Source organism: Myodes glareolus, chromosome 3 (genome assembly GCF_982192425.1).
Source record: "Myodes glareolus chromosome 3, mMyoGla1.1, whole genome shotgun sequence".
Classification (NCBI taxonomy): domain Eukaryota; kingdom Metazoa; phylum Chordata; class Mammalia; order Rodentia; family Cricetidae; genus Myodes; species Myodes glareolus.
This window is the reverse complement of record NC_142028.1, coordinates 104,970,507-104,993,373: the sequence shown is the minus strand read 5'-3', so window position 1 is coordinate 104,993,373 and position 22,867 is coordinate 104,970,507. Positions and strand designations below refer to the sequence as shown.

At 37.5% G+C, this 22,867-nt stretch overlaps 1 protein-coding gene across 5 annotated transcripts in view; it reads left to right on the top strand.

Annotated features, from left to right (window-relative positions):
- Adamtsl1 (ADAMTS like 1) overlaps nucleotides 1-22,867 on the top strand; it is a 924,007-nt gene that overhangs the window by 618,849 nt on the left and 282,291 nt on the right. For all 5 annotated transcript variants that reach the window (XM_087904876.1, XM_087904875.1, XM_087904874.1 and 2 more), the window contains one exon: nucleotides 20,635-20,871. In XM_087904876.1, the coding sequence (XP_087761002.1) occupies nucleotides 20,635-20,871 (237 nt within the window). The remainder of the gene's footprint in view (nucleotides 1-20,634; nucleotides 20,872-22,867) is intronic.

Genomic DNA, 22,867 nt, shown 5'->3' with positions numbered 1-22,867 from the left:
TTCTCAAAGAATCAGTCTCCCTACATAATCTACATCTCCAGGTCTGCTTATATTTTTTTATACAACGTCATCCCTCTATCTTGTATTTTATGTGACTTTTTGAATACTTTCTTCCATTAAACAATTTGTCTTGTGTTTCTCTTGTTGTTCTAACTATTGAGCTTTTTAAGACAATGTGTTTCGTGTTCATAAATGAAGTTCTGTTTAGTCCTTTGCTTGTTATCGCAACCCAACACCATTTTTAAGTCAACATCCACATCAGTGTCCACAATGAGTTAAATATGTCCCAAACACTCGTGAGAGCACTAATAGGGACTTTGAGGACAACTGGTCAGAAGTTGAGAAAGAAGTTTATTTCATGCTGCTCTAGGTAGTAATCCATCAAAACATCACTACAGTTCTAAAACTACATAAGGCTACTGCTAACCTGTAGAACTAGTGATACCAGAGGCACAGCCAGTGTTTAAGCCCTAAAAATAATAGTCGTGGCTTCTGTTTCACACTGTCATCAAGTGGCAGGTAATTTAGGCATAAATAAATAAATAGAAAGAAAAACATGTCAATTAAATAGTGTCATAGGTAAATGACACTTCCAAATAATAATTAAGACTTAAAAACAAAACATTTAAAATTACGAGACCATTGATCAAATGGATTTAATAGGCATCTATAGAACATCCTAACACTGCAAAATATACATTTTTCTCAGCAGCCCACTGAACTTTGTCTAAAATACATCATACATTAGGGCAGAAATCAAATATTAGTAAATATATATTTAAATGATTCCTTCTATTCTATCTGATAACAGTAGACCAAAATCATACATCAAGAACATGGCACTCTATAGAACATTTATGAACTCATAAACATTAAGTGAGACACTATTAAATGCTGAATGTATCATCAAAATTTGAGAATTTTCCAGAAAATGAATGAAAATACAATATGCTCAAATCCATGGGATACAATGAAAGCAGCCCTGAAAGAGAAGTTTGAAATTCTAAGTGCCTACAAAATAAACCAGAAAGATGATTAATAAATAATTAATGATACATTGTTGGGCCTTGAGAAAATGGGAACAGACTAACCCAAAAATCAGTAAAATAGAAGGAAATAATTAAAACAGTAAATTAAAGAAATGAAAAAATATTTAAGGTCAATTAAATAAACGGTTGACCCTTTGAAAGATAAACTAGATTGACAAATGCTTATCCAAATTAACCAAAAGAAAAAGAGAGGTGAGAGATGAAAGTTGAGTCAATATGGCAGATATCAATGAAGCTCAGAAACACATAAGACAAACTTCAAAAGCAGGTATTCTACTAAACTTAGAACATAAATGAAATGGATAGGCTTCTGGATCCGTGTGACATCCAAAAGTTAAACCAAGATGAGGCAAATAGTCTTAGAGGGTCTATAGCAACAACAAGATTAAAATTGTAATGATAGTAATAAAAAAAAATCTGTCTAAAAAAAAGTCCAGGAAGTAAGAATTCATTGAAAGCAAAACCAATGCTTCTCACACCATTCTATATAAGAAAGGAAAGAATAATACCAAACTCTTTTTACAAACTGAAAATTAGAATTATCTGGATACGAAAACCAAATAAATGCATAACCTAAAAAGAAAGAAAAAAATAAAAGAAAATTCTATACCAATCTCTTTGATGAACATATGTGAAAGAATTCTTAGCAAAGTATTCACAGACAAAATTCAAGAAAACATTAAAAATAATTATTCATTTTGATTAAGTACGCTTTACCCCCACAGGTGCAAGGGTGATTCAATATACCTATGTCAATAAATGGTATGCATTAAATGGACTGATGGACAGAATCTACGTGATCATTCTTCAATCAACTGCCCTACCACTGAGCAAAACCACACTTACATGGTCATTTTAATAAATTCAGGGGGGGAAAGTTAAACTTTACAAAATCCAATACCTCTACATAATAAAATTCAAGAAACTTGAAATAACATAATAAAAGCTACATATGACGAATCTATATTATATTAAATGGGAAAAAATAAGCAGTTTCTACTAAAATCAGACACAAGTGTGATCACATTTTCCACTTTTATTCAGTGTAATGCTAGTGAGACAAGCATTAGCAACGGCAGTGAGACAAGAAGCAGAAAAAGGGATACAAATGACGGAGGCTGAAGTCACAGCACCCTTATTTGCAGAAAACATGATTCTATATATGAGTCCTTAAAGACCACTTACACTTCTGAAAACTCATAAAGCTAATTAATACTTTCAGAGAACAGGCAGGATAAACAATGAACCAAAATTCTATAGTGTTTCTGCATGCCAATCATAAACATAAGGAGGAAGAAACCAGATAAACGATTCCATTCAAAATTGCCTCAGAAATACCTTGGAATTAGCCTAACCAAAAGAGTAAATGATTTGAATAGTAAATGCTTTAAAACCTTCAAAATATAAACTGAAGGAGACACCAGAAGATGGAAAGACCTCCCCTTCCTAGTGCTCATGGACTGAAAGGATCAATATTGCAAAAATCGCTATCTTAGTAAAAATAATCTGCAGATTCAATTCAATCCCCTTCAAAATAAAAAAAAATCACAGAAATAGTAAAAACAAACTTAAATTTAGTAATGAGTCCAAAAGACTTGGGTGGCCAAGCAACCCCGAGCAAAAAGAATAATGCTGAAGGTGTCATCTTACCTGATTTCTAGTTGTACAGAGGCAGAGTAATAAAACCAGGCACAAAAACAGACAGGGCAGACGAGTCAGGCACAAACCTCCATAGCTGTAGCTACCTTACTTTGACAAAGAGCCAGAATTTCTCGTTGGAGAATAGCCAGCCTCTTCAACAAGTGGGGCTGGGAAAACTGGATATCCACATGTAAAAGGATGAAGCAGAGCCTTATCTGCTATCTTGCTCAAAAATCAATTCCAAATGTATCAGAGACCTTAGGACAAGATACTTTCAATATTGCTAGCTGAAAGTGTAGAGAATATACTTTAATGCATAGGTAAAGATAAGGACTTTCTGAATATGACTCCGGACACTCATAAGGCCAATTATTGTCAAGTGGGACCTCGTGAAATTAGAAAGCTTTTTACTGTAGAAAAAAAAAAGCAGAAAAGCAATCAAAGAGACAGCTTACAAACAGGGGGGCAATCTTTACCTTCTCTGCAGCTACAGAGAACTAATATCTGTAATATACCAAGAACCAAATAATATGAACCTGTAAATAAATAAAACAATATATACTTAGGAGCTGAATAGATAAATCTTAATAGAAAAAGAATGGCCATTAAATATTTTTAGAGTATTCAATATCCTTATCCATCATGAAAATGCAAATTAAAGCTCTTCCTAAGATTCCTAACTCAGCCTGTCAGAATGGATTTCATCAAGAAAACAAATGATAACAAATTCTGGAATCATGTAGAGAAGTGGAACCCATTCAGTATTGGTAGAATATAACCATGTGCAGTAGGATGGAGGTTTCTCAAAAGCTAATAAAAAAAATAGATCTTGCATATGATCCAACTGTACCACAGCTGGGCATATACCCATAGGACTATATACCCTCCAACAAATATACTTGCTTATTTATGTTTATTACTGCTCTGTGCACAGCAGTAAGGAACTAGAATAAGCCTAGATACCACTGAAAGGCTAATGAAAACATAACACTTATACACAGTTTTATTGTCCTACAAAGAAAACACAAGTATGCAACTTTCAGAAAAGCAAATAGAACTGAAACTATTAAGTGAGGTAACCCAGGCCCAGGAAGGTAAATACTGTTTGTTTTCGCTTCTATTTTTTGTATATGCATATACATGGGAGTAATGGGAATAGATGCCAGAAATCTAGAATGGGGCCCAATGAGAGGAGGAAAATTACTCCCTAAATCTCAATGGGTGTCGTCCTTGCTTTATTTAAGATTAACAAAATCATGGTGGAACGTTATAGCCTCTGACCACTTGTGAGGCATTTTAAATTCCAAATTGTTTGAAGAATTGTTACTGAAATTTACTGTAGACACATTTACTCTTCCAGTTATTGATGTGATGTTGGTTTCAAGGGCATGCTTGTATCAGTCTGTGTGTACAAGTGAGTGTGTGTGTGTGTGTGTGTGTGTGTGTGTGTGAGAGAGAGAGAGAGAGAGAGAGAGAGAGAGAGAGAGAGAGAGATCAAGCATACAGCCTTAGCACTCTCCACCAGCCCATGTTCTTTTAAACAACAGCAGCAAAACATGTAAGTTTCTTAGAACTGTAAACTGAGCAGGAATCAGTAGACAATACCATGTGCACCTTTACCACCATGCATAGCTTCCTCAGTATTGGCTTGCCATACTGCATATTGCAGTCATACAGTTATTAAACATGATGAGCCTACAGTGATGCATCATTACCACCCAAAGGCTTTGCTGATGCTAGAGTTCACCTTCGTGCAACAATATATACTGATTTGTGTCAGCTATTTTATTGTCATTTGGAATTTTGCTTATATGAAAAATCTTCTGTCCATAAGAGATCCAACTTCTTATGGACACATCCCACAATACTTTAGTAGCCATTGCCCTTTTTACTGTGTCCAGAGCTTGGCCTTCTAGAGGAGCTCAGTGTCTTTCTCTTCTCGGTATTGTTATTTCCCTATAATAAACATGATCATAACATGCCTGTAAACATGACCTCTGCTCCCTTCTACTACAGGATATTAAAGGAGAAAAGTCTAAACCTCCAAAAACCAACAGCTCCATTAGAATCAATTTTCTTCAACTTCCTGTGTTCGTTTGTGTATTTAATTTTTTTTATTTTTACTTAAGTCTCATTTTTTAAGGTTGTGTATAGTGGAAAGGTATCTTTGAAGTAGCTAGTCTTGAAATTCTGACACAAATTAAGCCTCTTGATTTGTTCTTGGATAGATGTTGATTAGTATGCACTTTGTGCCAAGATTATAGGAAAACCTTGCAATGGGGCACAGTGATTTCATTATTTTACATAGAAGAGATAGAAAGCCCCAGGATGTGCTAGGTGCAAAGATAAGATACAAAGTAGGTGCTACAGGACCTCTTTCCCAGACTGCAGATAGGAAGTTGTCAGAACAGACCAAATGTGGCTCTTGTACATTGAAGGGGTCAACTGGTTGACCAGAAGAAGACATTTTGGATCGTGTCTGCCAGAGAAGCAAAACATCAGGGTAAAGGCAGATGCCCCAGTGTAAAGTGTTGGCTGTCCGGTGAGAAAGAAGGAAAGTGGAAAGGAGGCAAATATACAGAAATCTGCAGAGGTAATTGCTGCCTTAGATCCATGCAAGAAGACAGAGAGGCAGCTCAAGTCTCAGGCTCTGGAAGCAGCACGGACGGCTTGAAGAATAAGAGAGTTTCACCATTTATTTTCCTTTGCTACCACGTCCAGATTCAGCCCAATGGGGAGACCAAATAGGAAGCGTGGTAGCCTGTACCCTAAAAGAACTCTCCAATTTTAAGGTTGCCTCCTATCTTGCTGGCAATTCTGTAACCAGAACGAAGCTGCAATGTTACTGATGTCAGTTCTTGTCTTCCTCCATTAATCCATAAGCCTCATGCAGACAAGGATTGTCATTGGCTGCACTGCCTGGTGACTGTAACCTGCTGCTTCTAGTACTAAGTGTCGCTGTGGGCTTCGAACATGTGCAAGCCATTAATAGTTGATGAGCATGATTAAGCAGAAAGCCCTGGCTTCAGCAAACCTCACCCCACATATGATTAATCAGCTTGCTTTGCTCTTTACCTTTCCCCAAACACAACCTAGAAAAGGAAACAGGTCTTTTGGAGGGAGAGGAGAGAAAATGAACCCTGGAGCAGAGAGCTCCAAGATGGGGCTCGCGTTTAAGGCCTATGCTTTAAGCTTCAAAGGACAACCTCAAAATGCTGAGGTTTCACTGTTAGGAAATACATTTTTCTGATTCTACTTAGTTTCTTAAAACAAGTCCGTGCTCCAAGATCAACAAACTACGAACCATGAGCACATAGGAACAAAACTGAGTGTTGTCATCCATTAAACTTATAACCCAGTCAACTTGGCATGCAGTATTGTTTGATTGTATTCATATGTTAAGACATTCATAGAAGTCACTTTAATTAAATTTGTGTTTAAACAACAAAATGAAGGCATTTTAAAGGCAGCAAGGTATGGGTTCTAAATTTTCCTTTGGAAAGTATTGTAACCATGTCTATAATGAAGCTTCCAGAAACTTCTGCTACAAAAATTATTTTGCGTGGCATTGACCTTAAATGTTTGTGTTTGCAGTAGGAATCATGACTGACTTGGAAGTTAGAAAGAGATTAGGGAAGGAATGGAGAGAGGTGCCATGTGGCTTTCCCTCATCTGACCCACGATAACCCAGCTTGGCCTCATCCTGATGTCTCTAGGGAAGTCTCAGTGAATCTCTGCTGGTATCCTGTGACCATCTGAGAGTCCTCTGTCCCCTCTCTACAGAAAATACAGCACATTAAAGTGCTCACCGTCTTCACAGAGGACTCATGTCAGTGGGCAGGGTTAGAGTAGACCCCGGGCAAGAAGAGATGTCCCCACTCTCAGATCAAAGAATTAAGATCTTTCTCTACCGTCTTGCAGCCTTCTCCCAGCTGAGAAGCGCCTGCGGTCCTAGTCTCAGCCTTTAGTAAATTGAGCCCGTGGTAGCAATGAAGTCTAACGCGAGTGTGCAGAAGCTTCCCCAGGCTAACACAAAACCAGATGCTATACAAATGTCATCACAGGAGTGCCCAGCGGCATTTCAGGTCATTCATGATGACGCATTGCATGTTGCATACCTCCAAAAAAGCAGCAGGGATTGGACACCGTGCCAGGAAAACAAACTACACTGTGAAGGTTCGGGGGAGCCAAAATGAGAACACAGTCAGGTGGCTTGTGCGAGGCCGGACAGAAGCTGTTGCGGGGTCTTCTCCTACTTGTCTGCATGGCATTTATTCTTGTTTTCAGTTCTGTTTTTTTTATTTTGTTTTGTCTTTCTTTTCAAACAATTTCATTTATTTGTTCCTTTTAAAGTCCACAATCCTGTATTTTAAAATATGACAAAAGAGAAATTAAACATAGCTACCCTCCTCCAGCATCTGTCTTTAGACTAGGATTGACTGTGTCTTTTCCTCTTTTATTTTAAGTGACTGATTTAAGAAAACTTGTTCCAAAAATGGCTTCAGTCCTCATGTTTGTGCCTTTGTTGCCCATCAAGTTCATCCCCTTCCACTTGAAAATAAACATAAAGAACTAGGAATATCTGCAGTTTAAGTATCTGTTAGCAAACATGTCTCCTTGTGCTTGCTTCCCCCAACCTGACTCTCCGCCACAACTATTTTGTTAAATGCAAGTCTGAGAACATAACATTGTATAATTGTGTGCTTATAAAATGAAATGCTGTGCCCTATTACAAAATGTCTTACAAATTACCTAGCCAAATATGCTAATTCGGGGGATGGAATGGAGAACATTTATTTCAGACTGTAGTAAAAAATAATAAAAAGTCAGAAATGCTGATTTAAGAAAAGATACTGCTAAATTGGAGCCGTTTCAAAGAAAGGAACTAAAAATAATAATAATAAAGCCTGAAGGAATGAATATTTTCAAAATTGAGAGAATTTAAGAGTCTAACATGACAAACTATAACCAGTCTTGCAAATACCTCTAGGGAATTGGATTCCAAAAGTCTGCATTGTTCAAAGGAGAAAAAATAAAAGCACTGAAATAAAAAACTATCCGAAAGAAGGGGAAAAGTGAACTTTTAAAGCTAAATGTTTTCAATATTTTCACTTAGATCAGCTCTCAGAGGCCTGAAGACATTAAAAACTAGCCAGGCAAACCATTTGTTTCCAGATAACACAGTGTAACAAAGCGAGCAGGGAGGGGCTGCTGAGTCCCTCTGCACACGTTCTGGATGTCCAGTGTGTGGACCTCGATGAGCATGCATTGAAGCTGCTCAACATAGCATGGTCGACATCCACTCGCTCTAGTGACTAGACTGAGCACACAATAGGGTACACCCAAAGCTGAGATAAATTGGAGTACTGTATTACGTTTTATAATTTTTTTTTTAAAAAAAAAACATCATGGCAACATTGTTTAGCTGAGCATAAACCCAAGTCATAGATAGGCAGTAAAATGGTTAATGATTCAATATCAAGAGTACTCCTTTCCCCTGAATCTGCCATTTCCTCAAAGTGTTGAGAATAGAGGGAGAAGTGAAAGCAAAATCTGTAAACCTTTTGTAGCAGAAGAAAAAGAACAAAAAACAAGTACCTTTAAACCATATGTAATACACGAAAACATGGTGTCCCAAACCTCTAGCACTAACTTAGAAAATCGTCTGTTGGTCTTTGAAAAGGGGGGGGGGTGAGCCACAAATGGTCTTCACTCCCTAGAGCACCCCCTTCCAAACACAACCCCGTCTTCTGTTCTTTGCACTCATAGTGATATGTTAGAAATTTAAATATTATGCTCTTGAAATATAATAGAATTGTATCCATACAGACTGTCTAGACAGGGCAGGGACTGTGTCTGTTTAATTTCACTTTCCATAGCAGGGAGCAGCCTTGCACAAATAAATGCCCTTGATGATGCTGCTGATGTTAGTATAAGCAGGTGGCCAAAACTGGGGGGAGAAGCTTGTTACTTCAACATTAGCATTTTATGGCACATGCATGTACCACTTAAGTGTTTAATAAAATTTATAAATGGCTGGCTATTTTTTAAATAATAAATGATTTCAGCACATTTTATGTTTCTTAATATTGCCCTATTAAATTTGTTTACATGAGTGAAGAAATATCAATCTCCCTATTGAGAAAATAGGCAAGACTACCTATTCAACTTCCCTCATGTCTAAAATGTGAAAGTATTCTTATGACTTTGTATTTTAAAAAGAAATAATTAAACATTCTGTCAGTGAGGAAACCAAGATTGTAATTCCTGGAAATTTTAAGAACTAGAACTGGAGTCTCTTTAATAAAAAAGATGGCATTTCTCCCAATTTTTGATGTGTCTTTGAGTCTTTCAACAAATATTTGCCCTGTCCTTCTACAAAGTTGATTTTACTACACAGAAACAGACAATGAAAAACCAAGCATAATAAGTAAGTAAAACAAATAGTTTTAGAGATTTTTCTGTCCTGCCTGCCAACTCCCAAATAACCACACAGAGACGTCTTATTAATTGTGAAAGCTCAGTTGATAGCTTAAGCTTGTTGTAACTAGTGTGTATAACTTAAACTAAACCATTTCTATTCATTTGCTTTCTGCCTCATGGCCTTATTACCTTTACTCTGTTCTGCCTATGCTGCCTCCTCTAAGTTCTGGACTCTCCTTGCAACTCTGTCTTTCTTCTTTCCTGTGTTCTCTGGCCCTGAAAATCCTGCCTAGCTTTTGGCCATTCAGCCTTTTTTATAAACCAATCTGAGTGACATATATTCACAACATACAAAAAGATTATTCCACATTTCCCCCTTTTGTCTAAATAAAAAGAAAAAGTTTTAATGCTAATATAATTAAACTATAAACAATAAGAACAATTATCAGGTTAGAATTATATTTACAATGTCCAGTTCATTTGTATTTGGCATATTTGAAGAAAATATTTCATTATTTACTATATCTTGATGAGTCCAAAGCTTTGATGTAATTTACCTTCTGTTACAACTAATGAAAAGTATAACTATAACCATCTAGTCTACAGTTTCATCAAAGACCCCAGACGGATATACAATTACTTGCGAAAACAGGAATTAGAATGCAAGTCATTTCCAAACCTATAGAAATAACAGACATCTGGATGCCTGGACAACCACCCAAAGTTTCTTTGTAATGTTGGGGTATCCAATCTTCAGCCTACAGGCCTAGAACATCTGACAGACTCTTCTATGAAGCAGAAGTTTTGAGGACTGCCCCAAGTCGTCTTGGCAAAGTCCAACCGTCACCTTCCCATATGTCCTGTGGAATGTCTGGCAGACTTCTATGAAGCAGGAATATTGAAAGACTGCCCCGCCTTATCTTGGCAAACTTCATGTCCTTTTCTTTTGTGTCCTACTTATCCAGTTTGTACAGCATAATATCAGCAGTTAAGACAAGTTTCTTGCCTAAATGTCTAGTTTTGCCACATTGAAAGTTGTTTTTTTGTTTTTTTGTTTGTTTGGATGTCCATCATCTTTTTGAAAGTAAGTTGGTGCTGCCAAGAGCAGAAGTGTCTCACTGTCATGAAAAGACCTATGTTAACAAAGCATTTTAAGTGCCATATGCTGTAGCTCTTTGAAGTTTTTAAAGACCATGTATCTATCTAAAATATATCTCTATTTGACCTTAAAAATATACCTAATACGATGACAAGTTTGATTGTTATCAGTAACTAATTACTAACCTGTATTTCTTTATTATCCTAAATAGTTTATAATAATAACTTTTCAGAACTAGAAATTTACATTTTTAAATGAGCTGCATAGGTACAATACCTTAAACAAGAGCAGAAACATATGCACAGCATGGTCTAACAAAAATAACCTTAAATTTATTATCAATATACAGAAATCCATACCAATGTAAAATATTTAAGATTAGTACATTTTTTAGTTTAAAAATAGATTCAATAATTTACCTTTTTATCATATCATTTTTATATTTCCCCTTTTTCTTTTCAGAACGAGATCTCTGGATCTAATTTCCTTTGTTCAGCTTTTTTTTCCCTGATCATTACCAATAATGATGTTTTAAAAAAGATTTTATTTATTATGCATACAGTGTTCTGCTTGCATGTATGCCTTCAGACCTGAAGAGGTCACCAGATCTCATTACAGATGGTTGTGAGCCACCATGTGGTTGCTGGGAATTGAACTCAGGACCTCTGGAAGAGCAGTCAGTGCTTTTAACCTCTGAGTTTACTCTTCAGCCCCCCAATAACAACTTGTAACCTACACCCCTAAACAATAAAAAATATACATAACCCATTGAATAACTAAAAACCACCCACTCCCCCTCTTAGGAATGTGGGTGTCATGTTCTCTAGGTTGCTTCCTGTTGTCTGGGGATGTTGGAATCTTTGGGAAACCCTGAGAAAATTCAGATAATGGTCAAATCCTGGGAGAGTTTGCTGTATTATTTGTTGTCCAGTCTCTGTGCAATGGGAAAGTGCAGGGCTTATCTGAAGTCTTCTTTGGAGTAGTCTGTGAGGCTGGACCATCTCAGTCAGCAGCCTTGAACTATTCTGGATACAGAACTCTGAGGAAACTACAATAGTTGCACTCTGAAAGGGTAGGTCACATGGGCCACCCATTTTCATTGGTGTCTGGTACCCTTGCTCTGAAAACACATAATTTTCAAAGGTAACATACCTACCTGCATTAACACAAGTATGGAATGTACAGTGTGCATCATTCAGTTGAAGATGATTTTTGTTTTATGTTTCAGCTGGTAAAATATGTGTCACTTGTCTCATAGTATTTTTTAGGTTTATTTCTTTATGTTGATAGCTGAGATTTTCAGGGGGTCTTCACCAATCAAATATGATCTTCTTTAACCTTGAATGAATCCACGATCTTTCATTTCCTATAGAAACAAAAGCAGAACCTCTTTCCCAATGTAACTTTTTTTTACTTCCTTTTTATAGTTAAGGCATTCCTAGAGCATTTAGGATGGTTTAATTCAGCAGTCCCTGCTACAATGCCCTGCCTCCCTGAAATTGTCATTAGCTCGTCAGCATTCAAAAAATTCAAAGACAATACAAAGCCATACAGGATCAGTCTCCTTGTGTATTTTCCATCTTTTTGAGGCTTATTCGTTTTCTTATTATTTTACTATTTCTTTAAAGCCTTTATTCTTTTTAAACTATTTATTTAATTAATTATTTTTATGACTATGTATATCCTTTTTCTTTTTTGATGAACTCACACACACATTGCTAAACACACTGTAACTTGTTTAGAATTTTCTTCCCATCTATACCTGGCATATCTGTAACCTTATCTGTCTGCATGAACAAAAATCTTAATCTGTCACATAGGTTAACTCATAGTAGACGTGTAGGCATGTTCCTGTACTGCAGTTGGCATGAGGGACATGGCTCTGTTTTTGTGTGTTTAGAACCTTTTTAAAGCTTTCCCTGGTCTTATGTGAGTATGTGTGGCCCTATATCGGTTGTCATTTGTAAAGAGACTTTCCTGTCCTGCCTGCCAGCTCCAAGATAACCACATAGATACTACTTAGTAACTATAAAAGCTTGGTCAATAGCTTAGGCTTGTTTTTATCTTGCTCTTATAACTTAAATTAACCCACTTTTATTAATTTGCTTTCTATCTTATGACTTTGTTACCTTTACTCTGTACTGCCCATGCTGCTGCTTTCCTGCTTCCTCCACGCCTGACTGGCAACTCCACCCCTCTTTCCAGCATCCTGTGTGCCTGAAAATTCTACTTAGATATTGGCCATTCAGTCTTTCATTAAACCAATCAGAATTACACACCTTCACAGTATACAAAAAAAGATTATTTCATGACAAATAGTGCACTCAGATATGATTGAATGGTATGAAAGAAATGAAAACTGAGCAGGAGAGTGAGGAATCAGTAATGTTGGTGCAATTTTACATAGAGCAGGCAGAATAGGCCTCATTGAGATGGTGGTGTATTAGTTAAAACTTGATAGGGTGAAGTAATTAGTTCTTTGGAATACAGACAAAAAGAATTCTAAATAGTGGAAGCTGCATATTGTCCTGGAGGAAGAGAGTTTTTTGAGTTCATGAGGTCTCAAGGGATCCAGTGGGATCATACCCAAGTGAACATGAGCTGTGGAAATTGGCCAAAGAGACAATGGGGCTGGTCTTTCCTCCTGAGACAAAGATTTGGCTTTTGATCTGAGTAGGGAGCCAGCTCCTGAGTTGAGGCAGAGAAGTAACATGATCTTTCTGCTTAATACTTTAATAAGAGCATTGTGCTTCATTGACCAAAGTTTCCAGAAGAAGAGAGGAAGAGAAGAACCCTTTGCAGATTCCCATGAGATGTGACAGCTCAGCCTCAGTTGTAGACACAGTCAGGGCACTTTTGAAGTAGAATCAACACTTCTATGATTTTTGCATGGGGAACAGTAAATCAGTAGCATCAACATTACCTGAGAACTTCCTGAGGCACTAATCCCCATGCCTGCCTCACCAGAGTTATACTGAGTCAGAAACTCTGGAGGGAGGGCTCTTGAACTTTGTTTAAGCCCTCCAGGTGATTTTAATACATGCTTACGTTTGAGCACCATAGCTTTAAGGTATTGGAGCCTGAAAAAAAAATAACATTAAAATTGCCATTGACTGGGTCAAGAAGGCTGTGGTGGCACAAGATCAAATTTGGTGGCATTCTAGGGAAATCGGGGTTTAGACTGGAACAATGAGTTTGTGATGTCTTAGACATCCAAGTGATGCACAAGCAGTTGTATGTATATAGAATTAAAGTGGCCCAATTTAAAAACGGGAACTGAAGTATGGATTATCATGCTAAGAACCAAATATCACAGTGGATTGGAACATGCCAGTGGATATATACTGCCCGGTTACTCCATCCTAACTTTCAATACAGAAAACAGGAAGCTAAGTAATTAAAAGACCAAACGACATGGGAGAGGCAGTGTAGCTTCTACTTAGTTTGCTAAGGCATTGAACACTTCGGAGTGTGTTACAGATCCTCCATAAAATCATTTGTAGAGTAATCTTTTGTGGCTCTCTTTTCCTGTTTTAACATCAGTAATGTGAGGGGAAAAGTTAGAGTTGATATGCTTTCTACAGTTGTCAAGTAGTTGATAAACTTGTACACTTCTCTCTTTAAGAGGTGATCTTGTATTGGAAGACATACACTTTACTCAACAATTCTAATTTGGTTTTCTTTCTAGTAACTTCTGTGGGGGATAAGTGATTAGGACCGTAAGGAGTTTAGAAGAACAGTAGTAGCAAAGGGAAATGAAATGAGAAGAAACGTGTGTTAAATGACTGTCGTATATGATCATGGGAATGTGATTTCCAATCTTTTCATGATCCTACCAAGTATTGACATTGACTACACATAAAAGCATAGCGTCAGGGACTTGAGAGATGGCTCAGCATTTAAGAGCACTGGCTGCTTTTCCACAAGATCATGGTTTGATTCCCAGCACCTACATGTTGGCTCACACCCATTTGTAACTATAGTTCCAAGGGATCTGATACCCTCTTCAGGACTTCACGGGCACCAGAAACACATGTGACACACATACATGTGAGCAAAACCTCAATACACATAAAATAAAAGGCCGTAAAAAATATAGTGCCAAAATATTTATACCATCATATTCATGTAGTAAGTTAAATGAATAAGCCAATCACTGAATACTTACAGAGTTAAAGCAGATGAACGACCATGAGGAAGAAAATGCCTCCTTAGAAAAGAATGGAAATAAAAGCCAGACTTGGTGATGTATACCTGTAATCCTAGCACATGGCAGGGAGAGACAAAAAGATCTGGAGTTCAAGGTCATCCTCAGCTACAAATAATAAGTTTGAGGCCAGCCTGAGCTACGTGACACCCTGTTGAAAATTTAGTGCTTAAATAAATAACTTGAAAATAAGAAAATAATATTTTACTGACCCTAATCTGTGTATTTTTAAAAATCCATTTTAAGTCCTTTCATATTTATCACCTTAGTTGCTAAGATACAATCAGTGAATAAACTCTGAAAGGCTGACCCTCTTCTGTCCTACATTGTAATCTGTCCCAGGAATCAGTATCAGGGGACATCTGGGATCCATCGTATCTTTCCCATAGACTAGTTGATTAGAGGATGTTTTGAATTGGGTCCATATATGGCAGAAGCCCACAGACTGTATGAATTATTATGGGAGCAAATAAAAGGTCAGATTGTATTTTTGTGTTGTTAAAAAACACAGCTCTGACATGGTCAGGATTAAGTACTGAAAACATTGGAGAGTAAAAAGCACTAACTATAGTTATTTGCAGAGTCGTCTGTCACCTAGCTAAGAAACATTTTCACAGATGCAGGAAGCTCCTGGTCCCATACCTTGATGCAGGGCCTGTAGTTGACAGGTGTGCTAGAATATCATAATCTAGAGATTTTCTCCTTTCTCTTTTCATTTTCCTGGCTCTGTTTCTACTACTTGATGGTACTTCTGGGGACAGAGTGGGAAAGGAAGGTGAGGATCCATCGTCTGCTTCATCCTTTCCATAGTTTTTGTCAGGTTATTTTGGTAAAGAGTAGATGTGTCTAGTCCCATCACTCACTTTCCTGTTGTTTTGTCTTCTATGCCAGAATGTATAAATCACGACTTGTTTATGCCTTTATTTTAAATATCTTTTTGAAAGACTATTATTTCAACCTTTAATGTTTTATGAGTGCAGTGTGGGTTCAGTGTCTTCTGAATTCCTTATTTCTAAAGAAAACCCACCTTCTGGCTCAGAAAAGTGGCTTGTGCTGAAAGAGTACCCCCAAAAACTGGTACCCCAAAGGCGACACTGAGGAAATGGTGGTATAGAGTGGTCCTGAGTGCTTAGAACACTAGCTTCTGAATCTGACATGGGAGAGGCCTTGGAAGAATACTTGTTTAACAGACTAAATTATAATTAAAAATCAAAAATCTCTGTGTATGCTGGCCTTCTACAGGTTAATAGTTATTATTATTACTGTATTATTGTTGTTGATTATGATGTGTCTTAGGATAATTGTGGGGTAAGAGGCTACAGGAACTTTCTCTGAACCTTCTCAGGGGGGAGGTGGTCACTGAATATCCTGAACAACACTTGAGAAGTTTTTGTTTCAAACAAAGAATCTTTTGCCACATCCTCCTTCCCGTTGAGCATGTGATCTTCAAGAGAAATTGATTCACATGTCTCTGAATCATTTACAATTAAATCGTCAGCATATAATTTTCTAAAAGCTACTAGGTGTCCAAGAAGCTTTCAGAACCTGTTTTATAATTCCTCTCCAGTCCTTTTCTTAAAACAGGAAGTTGAATTTTGCCAAAGACAAATAAACTCAAACATTCAGCTTCCAGCTCCAAACTCCAGGCTTTGAGCACATCTGTGATTTTACAAAATACATCCTTGCAACTTTACAAAGCTTTTGATTGGAAAAAAAAAAAAACAAAGGTGATAAAAGTGTGTAAAAGTATTTATGTGCATTATGACTCTCAGGGGTGTGTTTACAGAAAGATAGAAAGAATCATGAAATGTGTCAGGGGTATTCTTAAAACCATTACACATAGGTGAAAATGCATTTGGATCTTATTTCTCTAGATATGTCTGAATATTATCACAAGTTTCGTCAAACAAAACATTTTATCTTTGCTTTTCACTCATTCTCCTTACTATAACTTTAAGTCTTAAACACTTCAGTAAACTCAGGAACATAGTTTGTCCAGCAGAAGGAACTGAAGCATCTGTGGTAGTTTCATGTCTTTATCAGGATGAGGTACCATTTCCACTTATAAATGTAATTGACACTATTCTTGGTACTGGAAAAATGCAGAAAGTTACCTCTGTTCATACTCTGACGTCTTAATCGTTTGCCAATCTTCTCACCTGGCAAAGACGACCAACTCTGATCTTGAAATTCCCCGCTATCTCATAGTGTCGCAGAATAAAGAAGCAATGGTTGGGAAAGGTGTGGGGGACGATTTGAAGCAGTCCCCTTAATTCTGTGCCATAGATTCTACTTCAGGACTTCTGCACTGCAGAGTAACCAATTGGATGCTGGGATGACAGGTGTCATATAAAAAAATGCTTGATTTAAACTTTATTAATTAAGTAATCAGTTTATTCATTGATCGATGATCTTACTAATAGCCCAAGAGGAACTTGAGGATCATATAAAACTGGCTTTAGATGAGGAACTGGGGCAGTTGCAGCTTGAGAGAAACTCTAAGATGCCCAACAGAGAGATTTAGGGAAGCAAATGTGAGGAGCTTAGACAGAAGTTAGCATGAGCTGTTTCAGGGCATAAGGTCTAAGCAAATGTTGGTAGAGTGTCTAAAGTAGACACGAGGTCATGTTACCTTTAGAACACCGAACTACAAGGAGCCCATGTTTAATCACCTAACATGCCTTTCTCTCTTGGAACATAGGATCTGAAACAAACGGTATTTGAACAACGGTGTGCAGTCTGTTACCTGTGATGGTTGGAGAGACCTAATCTTGTGCTTCACAGCATATTTTTGAAAAGTGTGCAATTTAGATTTCTTACAATAGAAAAGTAAATGTATATAATATGCACATATGCCCTGCATCCCTTCATTTATGATTCTTATTAAAAATTCAGCTATATCATAGCACTTAAGAAGCAAACTACCATGAAGCATGGTATCACGTGACTTCAAAAGGCATGGACCTTTTCTGCCTCTACTTAAAGTCACTTGGACCTTGATATGTACTTATGTATAGATTATATTCTATATAAATTGTACTTTCTCTTTTTACTGTACTTAATTCACAATGAACAAATATAATGCTAACAATAAAATATCTTTTAAGATTTTGCTTCATGTTTTGAACCATTTCATGTTTTGTTTTGTTTTTTTTGATTTTCGAGGCAGGTTTCTCTGTGGTTTTTGAAGCCTGTCCTGGAATTAGTTCTTGTAGACCAGGCTGGTCTCGAACTCACAGAAATTCGCCCGCCTCTGCCTCCCAAGTGTTGGAATTAAAAGTATGTGCCACCACCACCCGGTGCCATTTCATGTTTTATCCCAAATAAATATTAATTATCTGTATCCTACCTTGCCTAATAAGAATTTACACTCCCCCAAATAATATTATCTTTAGGCACTGTGTGATAGGATAATCAAAAAGTCGAGAAGGCATTTTATAAAATACAGAACAACACAGTTCACCAACGTCTCTATGAATATAATGAGATTTTCAGGAAAAGAACTGAATAAGCTAACTCTCAGATTAACAATGCAGAGAGAATTGCTGGCCACATACAGATCATTTAAGATAAAAGCTTGGAACAGGAGTCTCTCCATAGGAGGACAGGAATTTTATAGAAAATCTCATTCTGAAAACAATGAATAAAATTTACCTGTCTGTGCTAGTTAGTATTTATTGTCAACTTAACACAATCTAGAGTCACCTGAGAAGAGGAAACCTCAATTGAAGAATTGCTCAAATCAGGTAGTTCTGTCACCAAGCCAATGAGGCACTGTCTTAATTGATGAATGAGGTGGAGGAGCTCAGCCCACTGTGCATGACACTGTTTGTAGGGACATGGATCCATGTTTTCTAAGAAATCTTTCTAAGCCTAATCCTGAGAACAAGCTACTAAGCAACATCCCTCCTTGGATTTTGCTTCAGTTCTTGCCCTGACTTCCCCCAATGATGGATTGTGACATAGAATTCCAAGCTAAAGAGAAGGGTCTCAGTTTCAAGAGGTTCCAGTTATTAGTGGTTTCTCTCAGTGTCTGTGCTACTGAGGTTATATTTAAGAAGTGGTCTCCTATGCCAATGCATTCAAGTGTACTTCCCACTTTCTCTTCTATGAGGTTAACTGTGGTTGGTTTTATGTTGAGGTCTTTGATCCATTGGACTTGACTTTTGTGCATGCAAAGGACATGGTCAACAAAACAAAACAGCAGCCTACAGAACGGGGAAAGATCTTCACCAACCCCACATCAGACAAAGGACTGATCTCAAAAATATACAAAGAACTCAAGAAATTGGTCATCAAAAAAACCCAAATAATCCAATAAAAAATAGGGTACAGACCTAAACTCTCAAAAGATGAATCTGAAATGGCTGAAAAACACTTAAGAAAATGCTCAACATCCTCAGTTATCAGAGAAATGCAAATCAAAACAACTCTGAGACTCTTTCTTATACCTGTAAGAATGGCCAAGATCAAAAACATTGATGACAACTCATGCTGAAGAGGATGTGGGATAAAGGGAACACTTCTGCATTGCTGGTGGGAGTGCAAACTCATACAGCCACTTTGGATGTCAGTTCAGCGATTTCTCAGAAAATTGGGAAACAACCTACCTCAAGACCCAGCAATACCACTTCTGGGTATATATCCAAAGGATGCTCAATCATGCCACAAGGACACGTGCTCAACTATGTTCATAACAGCATTGTTTGTCATAGCCAGAACCTGGAAACAACCTAAACGCCCCTCGACCGAAGAATGGATAAGGAAAATATGGTACATTCACACAATGGAGTACTACACAGCAGAAAAAACTAACATCTTGAAATTTTCAGGAAAAAGGATGGATCTAGAAAACATCATATTGAGTGAGGTAACCTAGACCCAGAAAGACAAATATCACATGTACTCACTCATAAGTGGCTTTTAGACATAAAGCAAAGAAAAAGCAGCCTACAATTCACAATCCCAGAAAGCCTAGACAACAAAGAGAACCCTAAGAGAGACAGACATACATGAATCTAGTCAACATGAGAAGTAGGAAAAGACAGGATCACCTGAGTAAATAGGGAGCATGGGGATCATGGGAGATGGTAGAAGAGGAGGGGGGAGGAATGGAGGGGAGCAGAAAAAAGTATATAGCTCAATAAAAGCAATCTAAAAAAAGAATTCCAAACTAAAATAAACCTTTACTCTCCAAGTTGTTTGGACCCAAACATCTTAGCACACAGCAACAGAAAATCAAATTAGAACTTATCAAAGTCAGTCTGAACAATAGCCTAAACAGCCTGTTTCTCATTGTGCTTTATTATTTAGAGTTTTAAGTAAGATATGTCATTTCCTCCCTTCCTTTTCTTCCCTCCAACCACTCCCATGTCCTGTCTCTCCAGTCCTTCCCATGCCCCCCATCAGTCCCTCTCAAAGTCATGGCCTCTTTTTCTTGTATTACTATTAGTATTATTATTATTACTACTACTACTACTACTGCTACAATTCCAACTACTACGACCACTATAATTACATGTGTAAATCATATGTGTAATTGTAGCTGATGAGTGGGCTTAGCATTAATGTGTGTATATGATTTCTGGGCTGATCACTTTGTATTATAAAACCATTTAAAAGGCCCTTGTCTGGGAAAGACTAATTCTTCCTCCCGCAACAGTCATTGGGATTTCTTTGTCTATGGGTGGAGCCCTGTGAGATTTCCCCTTCCACCTTAGCATATGTATGGGTTTTATCCTTATCCACATCTTATTTAAGAAGTCATTTTGTAGAGGTTTGAAGACTGTAGCTTCCCTGTCATTTCCACACGGCTCAATCAGCAGCAGGTTTCGTAGTTCTCTGGCATATGTATGCACACATACACAGAAAATTTTGCAATGTTGAAGAGATCATGGGCAAGCAACGTTTCAGAAAATATTTCAAGATGGCACCTTGTGCTCATGCCAATGCAAAGATTTATTTCAAGCTAGTTACTTTCTAATTTGACATCAATAAGAAAACATCAATAAGGTTTTTTTTCTTTCTCAGATCTTTATATTTTAAGGGCCCAAATAATCATATAACTCCTAAAAAAGACATAATGAGGTCCTTTTATAATGATCGGGACATTCACTTTGTTTTCTGTGACCTCCACAGACTGCACAACTGTTCCAATTTTCTATTTGGAATCATTGTTATAATGTATACTTGTTTGCTCTCTCCCCTTTCTCCAGGACTGTCCACCAGAAGCAGGTGATTTTCGAGCTCAGCAGTGTTCTGCTCATAACGATGTCAAGTACCACGGCCAGTTTTATGAATGGCTTCCTGTGTCTAATGACCCTGACAACCCATGCTCACTCAAGTGTCAAGCCAAAGGAACCAGTCTGATCGTTGAACTAGCACCGAAGGTCTTAGATGGTACACGATGCTATACGGAGTCACTGGACATGTGCATCAGCGGCTTGTGCCAAGTAAGTGCTGAAGCCTACCCGTATATAAGCTTCTCAGGATTACTCGGTTATCTCTAGAGTTGGGTAAAGGATAACAGATTTGAAGATTGTAATTTCAGGGAATGGTGCAGGTATTGTAATCCATTAAGGACATGCAGAGTGCAGATGGATTTGATTTTGTTTGGTTTCTTTATTCCTTTACTTGAATAATACTTGACTGTGGAATAAAAATTCTTGAATATTGTCCACGATGATGAAGTTTGAAAATACCTGTAGCTCAAATGTCCTTGAAATTTTTAAAAGAATAGAAGGAGGAAGGAAAGAAGAGAAGGGAACAGGCAGAGAGAGAGAGAGAGAGAGAGAGAGAGAGAGAGAGAGAGAGAGAGAGAGGAAGAAGAAGAAGAAAAAGAAGAAGAGGAGGAGGAGGAGGAGGGAGGAAGGAAGGAGATTATGTGTTTTTAGGTATTCATTTTCATCTATAAAGAAGTTCAGAGTAACTCAGTTAGGAGAAAACACCTCCTTACTGCCTACAGCTATGTTGAAAATTCACACAAATTTTAGCGAGTGGTAGAGGTTTCAGACAGGCAACCCTTAAAAGCCAAGGATATAAAAGAAATTGATTTCAAGTATCAATTCATCAGTGTGTGCTGGTATTAGTCCATTTGCCATGAACATGTCTTCTTCATTTTAAGGCTCATTTTTGGACTGTTATGAGCAGACCACATTATAGAATGAGCAGGTTATCTGAATGCTGTTACTCACTATAGTCTTTTATGTGCAACAGTACAAACATTTTAGGAATATTTGCCTCAAGTGGTAGGACATTTACTGGGTCTGAATCTATGACATAATAACTTATAATAAGAAAAATATGAAACATATTTCAGTGATTTCTTTTAAATTTACATTTATTTAAAACAAATCTACATGTTGATTTCTAAGAAAAATGCAGTGTAAATTGCTATGAAACATGAGAAGTGAGATAAGGTTTGTGCATGAGAGAAAGAAGCAGACACAGTTAACCTTCATACAGTTTAGGGCAGTCATACAGGAAGGGGCGTGTTCAGGTTTTTCAGATAGGAGAAGGGAGACGAGATACATATATCAAAGGTTTCTTTATATATGGAATATGTGAATTCAAGGTGTAAATGAGAATGTAGAATTTTATTCTTCTCAAGATTGCAAAGGTCTTAGAGAGTATCCACATACCTTTAAAAGCACCATATGTAAAACATTGTCGTGGTGTTTTACAACTATTTGCAAAATTATTTGTGATTATTTATAAATAGTAGGGCTGGAAAGATGACTCAGTAGTTAAGAATGCTTCCTGCTCTTCCAGAGGACCCAACTTCCTTTCTCAATATCATTTTAGGAGGCTCACAACCACCTCCAAGAGATCCAGCACCCTCTTCTGGCATCCATGGATACCCGCACACACACTCACACAGGTACACACATAGACCACACAAAAATAAATCTTTTAAAATACTATCATCTAGGACTCTTGATTTATGGAAATGGAATTATGAAATCTGTAGACCTTTCAGGGACAGTCAAGAATCATAAAGCCAATAAATACACGGAAAAGGCTGCACTGCGAGGAACGGGAGCTAGAATCCCTCGCCTGTGCGCACAGCTGGATGCCTCGCAGATAAAATCCAAGGCTAGAAACGTGCGTGATCTTGTGACAATTACGTCATGTCAGAAATGGGACCGGATTCCAGGTCTTCTAATAGCCATGTCAGTGTTGTTTCCACAACGCTACGTTTGCAAATGAAGCAAAATCAGCCTGACAGGTCAGCAAATTAGGTCTCAACTGTTCCCGTGGCACGAGAGCTCAACCTGGCACGGTGTCTCCGTGTCTTCCTGCCAGCTGGCCTCGCATATCTTGGTAACTAAAAGAAAATCCTATCTCAGCAGGAAAAAAAAAAAAACCTTCTACAAGAGTAAATATGGAGAGATAATGTTGTATTATGAATTAAAAGCAATTATAAGTATAAGCTTGCCTTTTTAAGTT